This window comes from Pavona decussata, unplaced genomic scaffold (assembly GCF_977016875.1).
Source record: "Pavona decussata unplaced genomic scaffold, jaPavDecu1.1 SCAFFOLD_375, whole genome shotgun sequence".
In the NCBI taxonomy this organism is placed as follows: Eukaryota; Metazoa; Cnidaria; class Anthozoa; order Scleractinia; family Agariciidae; genus Pavona; species Pavona decussata.
Genome location: NW_028145750.1, coordinates 424086 through 439254, shown reverse-complemented (window position 1 = coordinate 439254; position 15169 = coordinate 424086). Strand labels below are relative to the sequence as shown.

The following is a 15169-nucleotide window of genomic DNA, read 5'->3' as shown; positions in this document are numbered from 1 at the left end:
CTGCTGGTCTGGTTCAATGATTTTGAAACAAACCGTCCTTGTGTGATTTCTCCATGGTTAGCAAACTAGAAAAGATAGATAAGAAATTCAGCAATTTAAAAATAAGCAAGTTGGCCTGAATTTTTACGTTCAAATTGTACCCCTGGCGCCTCAATGAGACATCCAAACCAGTCGCTCAACACTTAAACCTGCTTAACCATTCTTACAAACACATGGCAGTCTGTGGCATTTCTCTTCATCGTTGTAACACAGGCAGCCGTAAAAACTCAGATCAAAAATTTATTTTCCAAATCAGCACTCTTAATCCCCACGGAATCAACGACCCCTTTTTCATTTGACTAATTTATTTTTGTTTTCCACATTACCATGCTCCCACCATATTAACCGCATACAAACAATTCCTTGATTCGCTCTGACGAAGGACGGCCAAATTATCTTATCAACTGTGTCGATCAGTAAATTGAGGAAAATTCTCTCATTCCCAGAAAAGGTTCCTGGGCTCTCGGGGATTAACTTTCTTAAATGTTACACTATTTGCGAAAATAACAAAAAAACACGAAAAAAGATTTTGGGTGAGCATTACATTACAAAAATTCATCGAACATCAATAAAAGCCAGCCCTGAAACAAGTGGCGCTAATAATCCTAGAACAAAAATCATGGGTAGTGAAAAGGCGCCAATTTAAACTATTCGTGCTGTTATCAGCTCTATACTACATCAATGGCAAATCAACCACTCCAAACATGCAACTAATCTAATACCGCATTCACACCAAGGCTTTAACACGTTTAAAAGCTGTTTAGTCAAACACAGTTTAAAATTGTTTCCTTCATCAAATCTGCTTTCGGATTTTTGTTGAATACAGATTTAGCACAAATGAAAACTTTAAGTTAAAGTTTACTTGTATCCTATGTCAAAGCCAACGGTTCAGCTTTCTGTTACCAATTTTCATTTTGTTAAACCTGGTTTAATTAAACATGTTTTGTTGGTGTGAATGGAGCTTAAGTCTAAAGCTCTGTTACACATTCGATCCCTTGTCTTGCTCTGACGTCATAATGCACGTCCCTGGAATTGAGACGCTTTATGCTTCGTTACTCTGCAAATTAACCAAATAAAAGCCCATTCGTCAATTAAAGGTTTTTCAGAACTAACATGAATTGTCGCTGGACTAAGCTCCTCTTTGAATTAATCGGAACAATTCACTTGACAATCACATCTAAATTATCCTATTGAGAAAAGGACATGATTTCAAGAATTCCACTGTAGGCCAATATATTCGATTGAAAGACTCCTTTCCGTGTTGTTTTCGTCTTGTATGAGCCTTTTGATCGCAATTAAGACGGCAGCTTAAAGCACAGCCAGGCCATATTAAACACGGACTTGTGATTGGTTCAAAAGTGTTCATCGTTGTTATCAGTAGAATAAGGGGATTGTTTTCTAAAAGAAACTGTGATGCTGCGTCTTTGGGGTAGCGGAAACGATTATTTGGTTTTATCAACTGAGTTAATAAGGTAATTGGGCCACTGTAAAGAGATCCGAGTTCTGATGTTTCGAGCGTTAGCTCTTCATTAGAAGGCTGATCAAGGAATTGTGGATTCGAAGCTCTTTTAAAATCTCTTTACGGTGGCCAAATTACCTTATCAACTGAGCTGATGAGTTGATAAAGCCAAATATTCGTTTCCAGCAAACATTTGAAAGAACGACAACTGTTGTGAGGCTTGTTTTTCCACTGCTGAGCTGAGTTCACAAATTCTTACGAGTCTTTCTACTAATTCTTTAGAAAAACGAAAACATATTTTTTTATTTGCTTTTTTTTTAATCTTAGAAACCTTTACCGCCTCTTTATAAAATAAGGGAAACATGGTGTTCATCCAATCAAAGTCCGCGTTCAGAAATAGTTAACATCAAGACATAAGGTCCTCTTAAAATCTTAGTAAATTGGCAAAGATCTTGTTTATGTCACTTGTTGACCACAATGATAACTTACCAGAGCAAGAAGACGTTTTGATTTTGTCAAGCAGCTCGTCCAGTTTGTCAAAGCTCTCGACGTGAACTGTGGGATTACCATCTCCTGCTATCAACTGAAGAGTTTCCTGGTCCACTCCAGGACCAATCCCAACAGCTACTGTGTAAACGTTTATTTTCTATGAAAAGATAAAATAGTATTATTGAAGGCACAATAATCTGAACGGGCGGTGTTTTTAATGCGTGTTAAAACGATAAAATCGATAATCGATGGCACTCTATATCAGCTATAACAACTAATCGATTAATATTGGAAAACAACAACCTATGTTTTCTGATAATTCGATTGACCATAAATTCTAAATATCAATCGATTAACTGTTATCCAATGAGATCGCTTATCATCGGGTTTGGGTTATAAAATTATTTTATTTCAATAACTGAGAACGGTTGTAACTTTTTTCTATCTTATCGCATGAAGCATGAAGCTAAACTCCGACTTGCCATGTTCTACAGAAACAACGAGCTTATCGCTGTCATTCAAAAATGAGGCAAGATATCACAAGCAAAATAAAAAAGCTATACAATATATTTAAAACGCCGTGCTACAACGTCCCCTAACAGAAAAAGGACTAATGGTTACCCTTTTTACAACTACATCGGATATCACAGTTGACACTGACGTCACCTCGCCATGTGTCATGATCGGAGATTGTGTTTGAAAATACATGTACATTCTTAGCGAAATGTCCTCAATGGATTTAGAGACTGTTTAGAGACTATTTACGCATTCATGAACTGTGTAGGTTTCCAGAAGTTTCCAGAAGCTATTTTGAGAGAACTGTGATGTCCTTAAGGCGGGATAACTACCGGTTAAACCAGTTTTTGGCAGGTTGTGATTCTAGAAAGTTCTGCCACGTTATATAAGCCAATGCGTATTGTTCATTCTCTCTCTCTGCCTTTGAATAAAAGCTACGTGTATCGAGTGCTGGATTCGTTTTGGTGTGTTTTCTGACTGTTGGCGCGTCGGTGAGCGAAATTGTTCAACAGATTGATGCAACTTAGTCGATAAATATCGATAAAAATGGATGACGTAAAGAATCGATAATTCGCTGCACAGTTTTTGTTATTGCTGATAAGCATCGTTTGATCGATTAAACTTCCGATGATATGTTTCGCGTTTGTCGTTTTTGGAGCCATCTATGTACATGCAACGTTTACGCAAAATCAAAACATAAAAAAAAAAGCATCAGGATACTCACTTTGAAGTCTTTAGCAATTTCATCAGCAAAGGCCTTGAAATCAAAGTCCTTTTTCGGGTGAGTTGGTTTTCCATCAGTTATCACTAGCATTACATTGGGTTTGTCTGGTCTATCTCCACCTGTTTCGGTAAACAGTTCGTCTCTCGCCATTTTCAAGGCCAGGTCAGTGCGAGTTTTATATTCCAGCTTTCTTGGTTCATCGTCTATTTTGGTTAGGAGCGCATCCTTATCATGGTATTCTGAGTCGGCAAAGTTGAACACCAGGTTGGCCTTCTTGTTAAATGTAATGAATCCAAAGTGATCTCCGTCTGGCGCTGGATGGAATTCCTTAATCAAGTCTTTCAGGAAATGCATTACAATTTTTAGATTTCTCATTGTAACGCTCCTGGATTTGTCTAGGACAATACCAATGTCAAGCCCTTCAGTACAGGGTGGGGCTGCAGGGAAACCAAAAAGCTTGTATGTTAAAATGTTATGTTCTCTAAAAAAAAACTCGCGCAAACAAAAGAAAATTGTTGCAAAAACAGTTTAATATATATATTTAGCCAAGCCTAAAAGCGGAGCTCCAATCTTTTTCATAGCATTTATAGAATTATCTCCTTAGCGTATGCCATACGCTCGGAGCGTAATAACCTTACCAGTTTCCATCCTTTCTGCCAGTTATACATTTTTTTAGTGCAAATGCAGCAAACTGCCCATCAACAATAACACCAACAATGTTGATAACAGAGGGCAAATTTTTTTTGAATGCCGATTTGTTGTAATAGAAGGCAATTTTTCTTCATTTTCCTTTCCCCGAGGTCGAGCGGCGAAAATACTCGCTCCAGATTGGCTAAGCACGCCAGTTCTACAAGTTGGTTTCGTCATTTTGTGTCCAAAAATAACGAGTTCTTATAAGTTCTTTGGAGTTCGACTGTTTAAGCCGGGTTGTTTGTACCACAAATACATGGAAATCAAGTGCTGCAGCTAGAAAGAAAATTCCTAAACGTTAAGTTTTCGTGCCAAGAAACAGCAAAAGATTATTTGTGTCAAAGCTAAAAACTGGGATCGGATTGACTTTTGTTTAGCTGAGAAACTTAAATCAGTCATGGCGACCAAGTGCTTTCACCTCACTACTTCTTCTTACAACGAATGATAACCGAGTATAACAGTGTCCTTTTGATGGGAGGAAGGAGCAGGTCAAATTCAGTGGAAGAAATTACTCGGTAAGTTCCTTCTTTAGATCCATCGTTTGCTGTTTTTTAACGATCTATTTTCGCTGATTTTCAAGCGGTAAGAAGCTTCATAGCGCAGGTGAACAATAATTTGATGCCTGACATTAAGTTTTATCGTTGTTAGTTTACTCCTGTATCAAACTTATATTCTTTCTTCATTACATGCGTAAAATTTACAACTCAGTCAATATTGCTCCTACCGAAATCTAAATAAACGCCAAGAAAAGGAGAATAGGGGGAAATCACTCTTCTTGATCGGAGAACCGTGCGGTGCGAACGAGATTGCCCCAAAACAAAATGTTCAAAAATTAGTTTCTCCACGAATATTTGTCCTATCGAAACGATTGAAGTATATTTGTAAAGCTTGAAACACGTAAAATAAGGGAAAAAAATATTGATTGTTGCTCAGAAACGCATTAGACTAGCAAACGGCTAGCAAGTTGCCTAAATTGGTAGGTTGGGTTCAAGTTAACAGAGAAAGAAAAATTCACCGTCGTTTGCTCATGTTCTCCACAATTCCCTTAAATTAGATCATTTCACGTTGTTGTTTTGAGGATGACGGCTAAGAAATGTACCAAAATTTAATATGTGGAGCGATTGGTTTTGTTTAATTGTTGTTGCTGCCGTCGTCGTTGCTTAACAGGGTTCCCACACTTAATTGGCGCTCGGATTAAAATGTTTAAAAAATCATAATTCAGTCAATATTCCTCCTACTAAAATAATTCTGGCCCTTACAAAAATGTTTTAAACACCTTAACGCTTGGTTGTGACTCGAAATATCAGAGCGTTTAAAACTTGTGCGTGTCTATACAGTCCAAGCGCATGGAAGCAGAGCGGCGCAAATGCATTGCATGTACACGGCTCCAAAACAAAATGTTCAAAAAGTAATTCTTCTGCGAATATTAGTGGTATCGAAAAGGTTACGTATCTGTCTAAAGCTTGAAACACGTAACATAAAGAAAAAATACCGATTGTTGCCTGGAAGAAAGCATTTTTGTTTACAAATGATTTGTAAGCGGCCCTCAAATTACACGTCATGATGATATTTTTGGTGTAAGAGCAACTGAGCGACCCGGGGAAAAATGTTTGGAAATTCAAAACTGTGTCAATTTTGCTCCTATAGTAATAATTCCAGTCTCTATATAAATGTTAACAAATCGAGAATATTGGAAAACAAGTCTTTGGTGTTTGGTAGAATTATTTTGGAGCTTTTAAACTTGTGTGGGTTTACAAACACACGAGAGCTGTGGTGGGAATGAAAAAAACAAGGCCACGAAAAAATATTCTTCAAAAATTAATTTCTACACCACAGGTCACCAAAGCGTATGTGACACGGGTTACCATGCAAGCGTGATTTAAGAGTTTGTATGGAGTTAAAATTAAATCAAAATTTAGACAACAATTTTCCCTAAAAATCTCACAAAAAATATGCTGAGGTCTGAAAAAGCTTACCCGATGTGTTTTGCTGTGTTTTCAATTCTCTTCACTGCTTCCAAACCCTGTTTTGAGCGCTTTATCTCTCAGCAGCTGGTCCACGTGCATCACTGTATTATGTTAATGGAAGGTAGGAAACTACAAGTCGAATTTCAATGAAATTTGGCCCGTCATTTAAGGAGAGCACTTCCAAAACCTCGCTAAAATTTGCTTGAAACTTAAGCTCTCGCTTACCTGCCTCACCATATGGCAAGAAGGATGATGTGCGGTCCCTCCTGGGTAGCTCATTTACGGAGGAGTTTATTTATTGAGACACAGGCTTTCGTTGAAAACAAAGTTCATTTCAAACCGGTTCCATTTTTGCCGCCGACCGAGCCGTGTCGCTGGAATGTTGGAACAAACTCACGGTCAAACCTAGGCACGAGTACTAAAATGTGCCCAGCCGGGGAAATCCACGGGAACCCTTTGGCACCTAACAAACCACACACACCCCCTCCCGGCTAAGTGCAGTTCTGTACCAGCCAGCCGTGCTTGGTGTGACAGCAAGAAACGTCTCTTGAGAATATGAATTGACTTTTGTATTATTAATTTTGTTTTCATTATGAATTGACTTCGCAATTTTCCAACTCGTTAACTTTCGAGTTGGCTTTTATTGAATAAAGGCTGACTGAAAGAAACTGAAAATTTGTACTTTGTTTACACGCTCTCCAAAAATCCTTGAATTTCGAAAAGTTGTTGTTTTGCCGAGAACGGCAACATTTTTTAAAAAACGTGTAAGGTCAATGTTTTGCTCATTAAATCTTTTGTATTTCGAAGTTCTCTGACTCATTACCGGTTTATTCCTTGCGAGCAGGAGGGCAGGAAGAAAAAATAATCTAAGTCGTTTGACAAGATCTGGCGATGAGTGTTTAGTCGTTTTCGGTAGGTCACAGTCAATACAATCAAATTTTGGTACGAAGTTACATCGGCTGCGAGATGTAGTCACTTTCGTGGATCAGCAAATATGTCGAGGTAATTCGGTATAAGTTGTATATTTATTTATATTCTCTTGTCACGTTAATGCGAACCTAGCTTAATTATACCATCTTGCAGGCTAACTAATGAACAAAATAATGTTTTACGCGTTACTGAAAAAGGCCACAACAAGGTCGGCTGGCTGGTACAGAACTGCACTTAGCCGGGAGGGGGTGTGTGTGGTTTGTTAGGTGCCAAAGGCTTCCCGTGGATTTCCCCGGCTGGGCACATTTTAGTACTCGTGCCTAGGTTTGACCGTGAGTTTGTTCCAACATTCCAGCGACACGGCTCGGTCGGCGGCAAAAATGGCACCCGATTTGAAATGAACTTTGTTTTCAACGAAAACCTGTGTCTCAATAAATAAACTCCTCCGTAAATGTGCTACCCAGGAGGGACCGCACATCATCCTTCTTGCCATATGGTGAGGCACGTAAGCGAGAGCTTAAGTTTCAAGCAAATTTTAGCGAGGTTTTGGAAGTGCTCTCCTTAAATGACGGGCCAAATTTCATTGAAATTCGACTTGCAGTTTCCTACCTTCCATTAACATAATACATTGATGCACGTGGACCAGCTGCTGAGAGATAAACCGCTCAAAACAGCGTTTGGAAGCACTGAAGAGAATTGAAAACACAGCAAAACACATCGGGTAAGCTTTTTCAGACCTCAGCATATTTTTTGTGGGTTTTTTAGGGAAAATTGTTTTCTAAATTTTGATTTAATTTTAACTCCATACAAACTCTTAAATCACGCTTGCACGGTAACCTGTGTCACATACGCTTTGGTGACCTGTGTCTACACCAATATCGATGATATCGAGAATTTAATAAGCGATTGAATCATCTGTCGGTAAATCTTTAAACACGTAAAATAAAGAAAATTAGCGATTGTTGCCTGGAAGAAAGCAATTTCGTTTACAAATGATTTGTTAACGGCCGTCGAATCACGTACTGCATGATATTTTCTGCGAGAGCAAGATAGCTCCCGGGGAAAAATGTTTGGAAATTCAAATTTGGGTCAATTCTTCTCCTATAGTAAAAGTTCTAGTCTCTAAATAAACGTTAAAAAATGGAGAATACTGGAAAAAAGTCTTTGGCTTTTGGTAAAATTATATCAGAGCTTTTAAACTTGTGTGTGTTTACAAACACACGAGAGCCGCGTCGTGCGAATGAAAAAAGCACGGACACGAAAAAAATGTTTTTCAAAAATGAATTTCTACACCAATATCGATGGTATCAAAAATTTAATAAACGATTGAAGCATCTGTCGTTAAGGCTTTAAACACGTAACATAAAGAAAAGTTATCGATTGTTCCCTGGAAGAAAGCATTTTCGTTTACAAATGAGCTATAAACGGTCGTCGAATCACGTAAACATTATATTTCTGCGAGAGCAAGATAGCTCCCAGGGGAAAATGTTTGGAAATCAAAACTGTGTCAATTCTGCTCCTATAGTAATAGTTCTAGTCTCTAAATAAATTAACAAATGGAGAATACGGGAAATAGTCTTTGGCTTTTGGTACAATTATTTCAGAGCTTTTTTTAAAAGCTTATGTGAGTTTACAAACACATGAGAGCTGGCGGTGCGAATGAAAATAAAAACCGTGACGGCCACGAAACACAATGTTCAAGAATTAATTTTTACACGAATATCGATGGTATCGAGAATTTAATAAACGATTAAAGTACCTGTGTAAAGCTTTAAACACGTAGCATAATAAATCATGGATTTTTGCCTAGAAGAAAATATTTTCGTTTACAAATGATCTGTTTAAACGGCCGTCGGAATCACGTAAACATGGTATTTTTTGCGAGAGCAAGTTTATAGTTTTAAAATAGCTCACAGGGAAAATGTTTGGAAATTCAAAACTGTGTCAATCCTGCTCCTAATTTTTAATAATTCTAGTCTCTAAATAAACGTTAAGAAAAGGTGAATACAGAAAAATACTCTTTGGTGTTTGGTTGAATTATTTCAGAGCTTTGGAACTTGTGTGTGTTTACAATCACATAAGGGCCATGCGGTGCGAATGAAAAAACGAGGCCACGAACCATTTTTCAATAATTAACTTCTTCTCGAATATAGGTAATATCGAAAGCGATTAAACTGTATATGTAAAACTATTTTAGAGTTCTGAAAGTTGCCATAACTGATCACGAATGGGCGATATAGACAAATGTGAGGCTTCTTTACACTTACTTTTCCGGCCGGTCTGCTCTAACTTGCTATTTATCGCTCTCTTTCACGTTGAACTTTGCTTAATCGTCCCCGCTTTTCTGTTTTCTTTCTCTCTCTCTCTCTCTCTCTCTCTCTCTCTCTCTCTCTCTCTCTCTCTCTCTCTCTCTCTCTCTCTCTCTCTCTCTCTCTCTCTCTCTCTCTCTCTCTCTCTCTCTCTCTCTCTCTCTCTCTCTCTCTCTTCTTTCCACGTTTGTCAACATATTTAACGAAAAAATATAAATTGACTTTGTATTTTGTGTTCTTTAGCATTTCTGTTGTAAACGCATCTCGCCATGCAACTTCCCGCCAAACAAACACGGGCGCGTTTGCATTGTGGGATTGCGTACGTACGGGCGGTCGGTCGGACGCGTGTGACGTCATAACAAAACCAAAATTTCTCGCACTGATGGGTTTACCAAAATCTCTTAGCTATGGGGCTCCGTGCGCGCGCCTCCGGCGCGCGGAGCTCCGCTATAACATAGCTAGTAAACTCTTGTAATCAAATTCAATTGTGCGCGCGTGCTTTGTATTCCCATTATGTACGCTGATGACGTCAACAAACAAATGCCTCGAGAAGAAAAATTTCTCTGTGAGTGAATTCGGCATTTTACATTCAAAAACGGGGGAAAACTTGAGCAAAAAGTTTAACTACAGATGGCAACAAGCGAACCAGATGATGGAGAAGATCTGCCTACTTTTTCTTTGGTATTGGAGTTTTTAACTCCCGAAAAAACAAAACTAAAGAAAAGGGAAAAAGAGGCCCGCAAGGCCCGTGTCATCGTGTCTCGCAAAACACACCTTTTCGAAACTATACACTGAAAGGAAAACTGTTAAGGAATACTCGACAGCGGAAATCCGGTAATTAACGGCGAAGAAATTGTACTTCAAGGACAAATTGTCTTTTTATCAAGTCGACGAGCAAGCGGACATCTCAGATCATTATTTAAGCCACGGACTTTCTTGGTAATGTTCGAGTACTTGTGGGAATCCAATTCACAAGAAATTACAGGTTTGATTGCGAATTTGTACTTAAATACTTTTCTTCGTATTCCTAACAGGTTTTTGCGAAATTTTTGAAAACCGTGGTCCGCACGGTTCGATAAATTCACTTCAAAATGAACTTGCAGTTCCTTCAAATGCTCTCGCGTTTATCGTCTCGGATTAAAAATTGTACGTCTTTGCTTCTTGAAACGAAAACTTATCTGAATAAATTTTTCATTTAGGAAAGCTTCAGTTGTCTATTTTCTTTTTATTCTCATTGATGAAACGTGACAACTGCGTAAATCTTGCGTAAACAAACACATATCCTCGCGAGCGGAAGGACCTCCATGCATAACACGAGGATCAAATTTTCAAGTACGAAAACTTTTAGACAGCAATCAGTGTATTTTATTCAAAAATTAGAAACTTCAACTACTTTAGATCAAAGGGGTGTTGCTCTTTTAACCTTTAAGTTGTGTATTTTTTACTGAACATGGGATTGTTTATTACCACTTTGGACCATAGTTAGTAGAGGAGACTAACTATGTTTACACATTGGGTGAACTCTTGGAAAACCTCTGGTCAACCGAGAATCAACGGGTTTATACACTACCGTGTTGAAAATGTTATAAAAACAATTGATTCATGCGTCAGCTGTGCGTTCATCGAGATATGAAGCACTTTGTAAGTTTGGAGAGCACTCAAGAAGCTAGAGTTGCTCTCGGCTACGCCTCTAGCAACTCATGTGCTATCATGGTAACTTAGCGATGGGGTACATTACCAAATATTTAAAATTCAAGATTTGCCCATGATTTGCTGTGTTTTTTGATAACTGTTTCTAAGTGTGGTGCTCTTAAGTCTCCGTTTTTTTAATATTACTTATAAGAGAAAAAAAGCGTTGTAATTTCTCCTTTTCTTTCCAAATATTTGCTTCTTTAATTGTCTTTGTGCATGTCTACTAAATCAGCACTGTACATAAAGACTGGGATAGTGACTGTTTTGAAAATTTGAATTTGTTCCAGTATTGTTAGATTCCGCCGATTCCAAAAATGCAACTTCTCGCAAATAGATTTCAAACTTTCTTTCAAATTGAGCTTTTTTCCAAAGGACGTGATTGAACGTTAAGTGAAATCCTAAAATCTTTTCAATGGTTTCTTAGGCTTCTTAGGAAGCTGGATTTTTTTCTCGGTTGCGCCTCGAGAAACTAATAGGCTTTTTTCTTGCTCTCTAAATTTCCAGCGTGTATCATAACTCGATGTACGCACACTTAGGAAATAAACCGACCTTAATCAATCCAGGTTACCATGCCACAATTTCCATTTTCTCAGGGTCTTGCGCGGGCGAATTTTGGAAGAAATTTAGATTTATTCAGCTGCCGCGTGTATTGAATAATGTGACGCAAAAAGCATTTAAAGGGCCCTAGTCAGCCACACCTTTGTTTTTATTTATATGCGAGAGTTTGGCTATTATAGTTTATTCGGAGCGTGTCGAATTGAACGAAATCAATGCGAAACTACTAAAAAATAATGAAACATATCTTCAGGAACACAACTTACAGTTAAGCCATAATATTTCGATTCACCATGCAATATAATAATTTCGATGGCATCGAAAATGGCGGAGGCTGACTATGGTCCTTTAACAAAAGAAGCTAGATACAATTCTAACTTACGGCATGCTTGTTCATTGCAGGGCTCTCTCTTAAAAGAAGGTCCTCGGTTACTGCAATCCTTTCCACCGTTGGATGGCGGGGGGTTGCTACAGATTCTTGTGTATATCTGTACTCCTCCACCACACGTTGCGCTGCATTCAGAAATCGTCCAGTTACTGTAGCCTCCATCCACGGCTGGGAAAAAAAACAAATATGTATTTTAATTGCTAATATTATCATATTATAACATTTTTAAACAACTAAAATTGTGATATTTCGCAGATCTTCATTTTATTTGTTAACTCCATGTTAATTAATTTTATTTATTGATTTTATTTGTTAACTTCATGCTATTCCTCGCAAGTAGTTTTCTAACCTGTTTGTTTCTCATTATCATAGACAGACAGACAGACAGACAGACAGCCTTTATTTTAGCACGATTAAAATTAAAGCTCTGCAGCTTGTGGGGTCGTGCAAAGTTATGAGAATAAAAAATACATAAAAAAAGATATAAACAGTAAAATCCTCAAACCCTTAATCCTATTTTAAAATTCCCTAAATATAATTAAAATCCGAACCTCTAAAATCTGCGATTTGCTCATCATAAGCATGAAGCAGAAGAAAACATTATTATCAAAGCGACGAAAAAAGAATTTAACAAAAAAAGAAGATAAAATTCTAACTTACGGCATGCTTCTTCATTGCATGGCTCTCTCTTTTGATAGGGTCCCAGGTCACTGCAATCCTTTCCACCGAAGGATGGCGGGGGGCTGGTACAGGTTCTTGTGTATGTCTTAACTCCTCCACCACACGTCGCACTACATTCAGAAATCGTCCAGTTACTGTATCCACCATCCACGGCTGGAAAAAAGAATCAAATATCGATATTATTTACTTTTAAAAAACTGGCGCTCTAATAATTCACAATTGTTAAGAGCGATTATCCCTAAGAACTTCATATTCAATTTTTTTCTTAAAAAATAGATTTCGCTGATAACTCTTCCATTAACTTCTCTTGCCAAACTTGTCTTCAACGAATGTTACCAACAAACCAGGAAATGAGATTACTATCGCTTTGAAATTTCTCCACGAAGCAAGATTAAACACTTCTTACCAATTTGATTGTAATTAAAACGCTGGAAGAGTTTCATTAAAGCTGTCAGGTAACGAGACTAGTCCATGACATTGAAACGAATTCGCTGTCCACCATGTCTTTTTTTAGCCACTCACCGGTTCGTTTATTAGCTAAAAAAAAACATGATGGTGCACAGTAAATTCGCTTCAATGTGTTATCTCGTTACATGACAGCCTTAATAAAACTCTGCTAGCGTTTCTGTTACAATCAAATTGGTAATGTTGCTTCGTGGAGAAATTTTAAAGGGATAGTTATCTCATTTCTTGGTTTCTTGGTTTCACCTTCCGATTACTAATCCGGATACTCTACCAGTGGGCTGCGAGAGACTCGTGGGAGCAAGGCCATTAAACTAGGTATTTTGTTCCTATGCGTGAAGGCGCTACTTTATTTTAAGATGAGCCGGGGATCTGAAGGATTCCAGATTATATTTGCACTAGATTTGTAGCTTGTGTCAGTGAGCGGTAAATCGTAAATCGTAGTCAACTGAAATACAATGAACATCAGTTCGCTGTGACTGCATTCAAAACGGTGGAAATAATTACAATTTGTGTTTATTACTAATTCTTGAAAACCTTTTTCTTTCAAACTTCTCGCTTCGCGATTACAACAAGAGTGATGCGTTGTCATTGCAAATCTAACTGCTATTTGAAAATCTGGTCAAGTGACCGGACTTAAAGTGCCTATAAAGCGAAATTGGTCTTTAGGTAGTTATAAAATTTACCCTTTCAAACACGGGATTTCAAAGTTTGAGATTGCTGGGGTAAAAATTGCCGATTTTGTGAGCGCTCAAAGTTGGGCTATTTTGCCTTCAAAAATGGTATTCGAATCGCGCGGCCGAAATGCCAGGTGGCAATAACCGCTGACTTCACGTTGGTGCCAAGAATTGCAAGTTATCATGGCGGAAGAGAAGAAAGATAAGCGACAGCGAGGGCGATATTGCGTTGTTGGCGTCCGTAACAAAGAGAGTTGCCAGAATCGATCGTTCACAGAATCGCTAGACATGCTTTTCTCTTTCTACAATCCTTTTTGGCGGCAAGAATGGAATGAAAGTAAACAAACTTTTGGCACCAACGTGACGTCATAACCTGGAATTCAGCATAAAACTCGACCCAGTCCTCTGACCATTTTTGAAAGCAAAATAGCCCAACTTTGAGCGTTTGTAAAATCTACAAGTTTTACCCCAGTACTCTAAAACTTCGGAATCGTATATGTTAAAGTGCAAATTTTATAACTACACAAAAACAATTTTCGCTTCATAGGCACTTTAAGGAGGCTCGCAGCAGTTTTTCTTGACTTAGGGTGGAAGTTTTGAAATTATAATCTCGCATAGAAGTAAAACTTCGATCTCCTTCATACTACATCATCATTTCAACGTATGATCAAAGTTAATTTTCCCATCGGTTTTCAAGCAACAACTATTACCACAACAACGGTAGGGCAAAGCCTCTCATTTAAGACATTGTCGATTATCTCGAAATCCAGTCAGACACTTTCTGACGAAACTTTGGGATTTAAACTACTCAATCTAATAATAATAATAATAATAATAACTACTTATATAGCGCTTATCCAGTTCTGTTCTAAGCGCTTTACAAAGTAAAAATCATATTTGTTTAAAATAATTCGAAAAAAGATGAGTCTTAAGTTTACGTTTAAAAACATTTAAATTGTCGCAATTACGGATGTCGATAGGTAGTTTGTTCCAGAGTTCTGGGGCCGAAACAGCGAAAGCTCTGGAGCCATACGACTTTAGATCTAGACAACGTTTAGGCGAAATTAGAAAAAAAATCTGTAAGAGCGTTTTCAAGTAAATAATGAATCAATTTTTACGGGCGGATTTTGTTTATCCCGCATTTTTCACCAATATTTCTGGCAAAATAAAACTTGACACTTTGTTTTTTCTGTTAAAAGGTCTTTCCTTAAAGCAAAACATTCTAAATGTATATTGAGCCCCATGGGTGTCTCCGATTTTAAGATATTTTTGTTTGAAAACAGTTAAAATAAAGCGCAGATGAATGAAAAAGTTCTTACTTTGCATAAATCAAGATATCTTTAAAATACCCCTACATATTTTTCTTTTAAACTACAAGCTGTTAGAGTAAGAATTCTTTTCGATATTCACGCAAGTTTTAGGCTCAAGAAGCGAAACCGGTGTTAGATAAGAAGGCTGAATCTTGGTCAAGTTTCAATCGTTATTCGCTTTCTCCGAACAGGAGTTCTGTTTTGTTTGTCCCGGTTTGTTTCACTGGTATTAACGTGGTGTGAATATTTATGATTACGTGAAGTCGTGCAAAAGGTAAAAT

The 15169-nt window shown here is 37.8% G+C and overlaps 1 protein-coding gene across 1 annotated transcript in view; it reads right to left on the bottom strand.

Annotated features, from left to right (window-relative positions):
- LOC146452249 (uncharacterized) overlaps positions 1–15169 on the bottom strand; it is a 42015-nt gene that overhangs the window by 16925 nt on the left and 9921 nt on the right. Inside the window, exons 8-11 of the mRNA XM_085098082.1 lie at positions 12419–12592; positions 11753–11926; positions 3228–3664; positions 1988–2144 (exon numbers count right to left, since the gene is read on the bottom strand). Coding sequence (XP_084954208.1) covers positions 1988–2144; positions 3228–3664; positions 11753–11926; positions 12419–12592 — 942 coding nt within the window. The remainder of the gene's footprint in view (positions 1–1987; positions 2145–3227; positions 3665–11752; positions 11927–12418; positions 12593–15169) is intronic.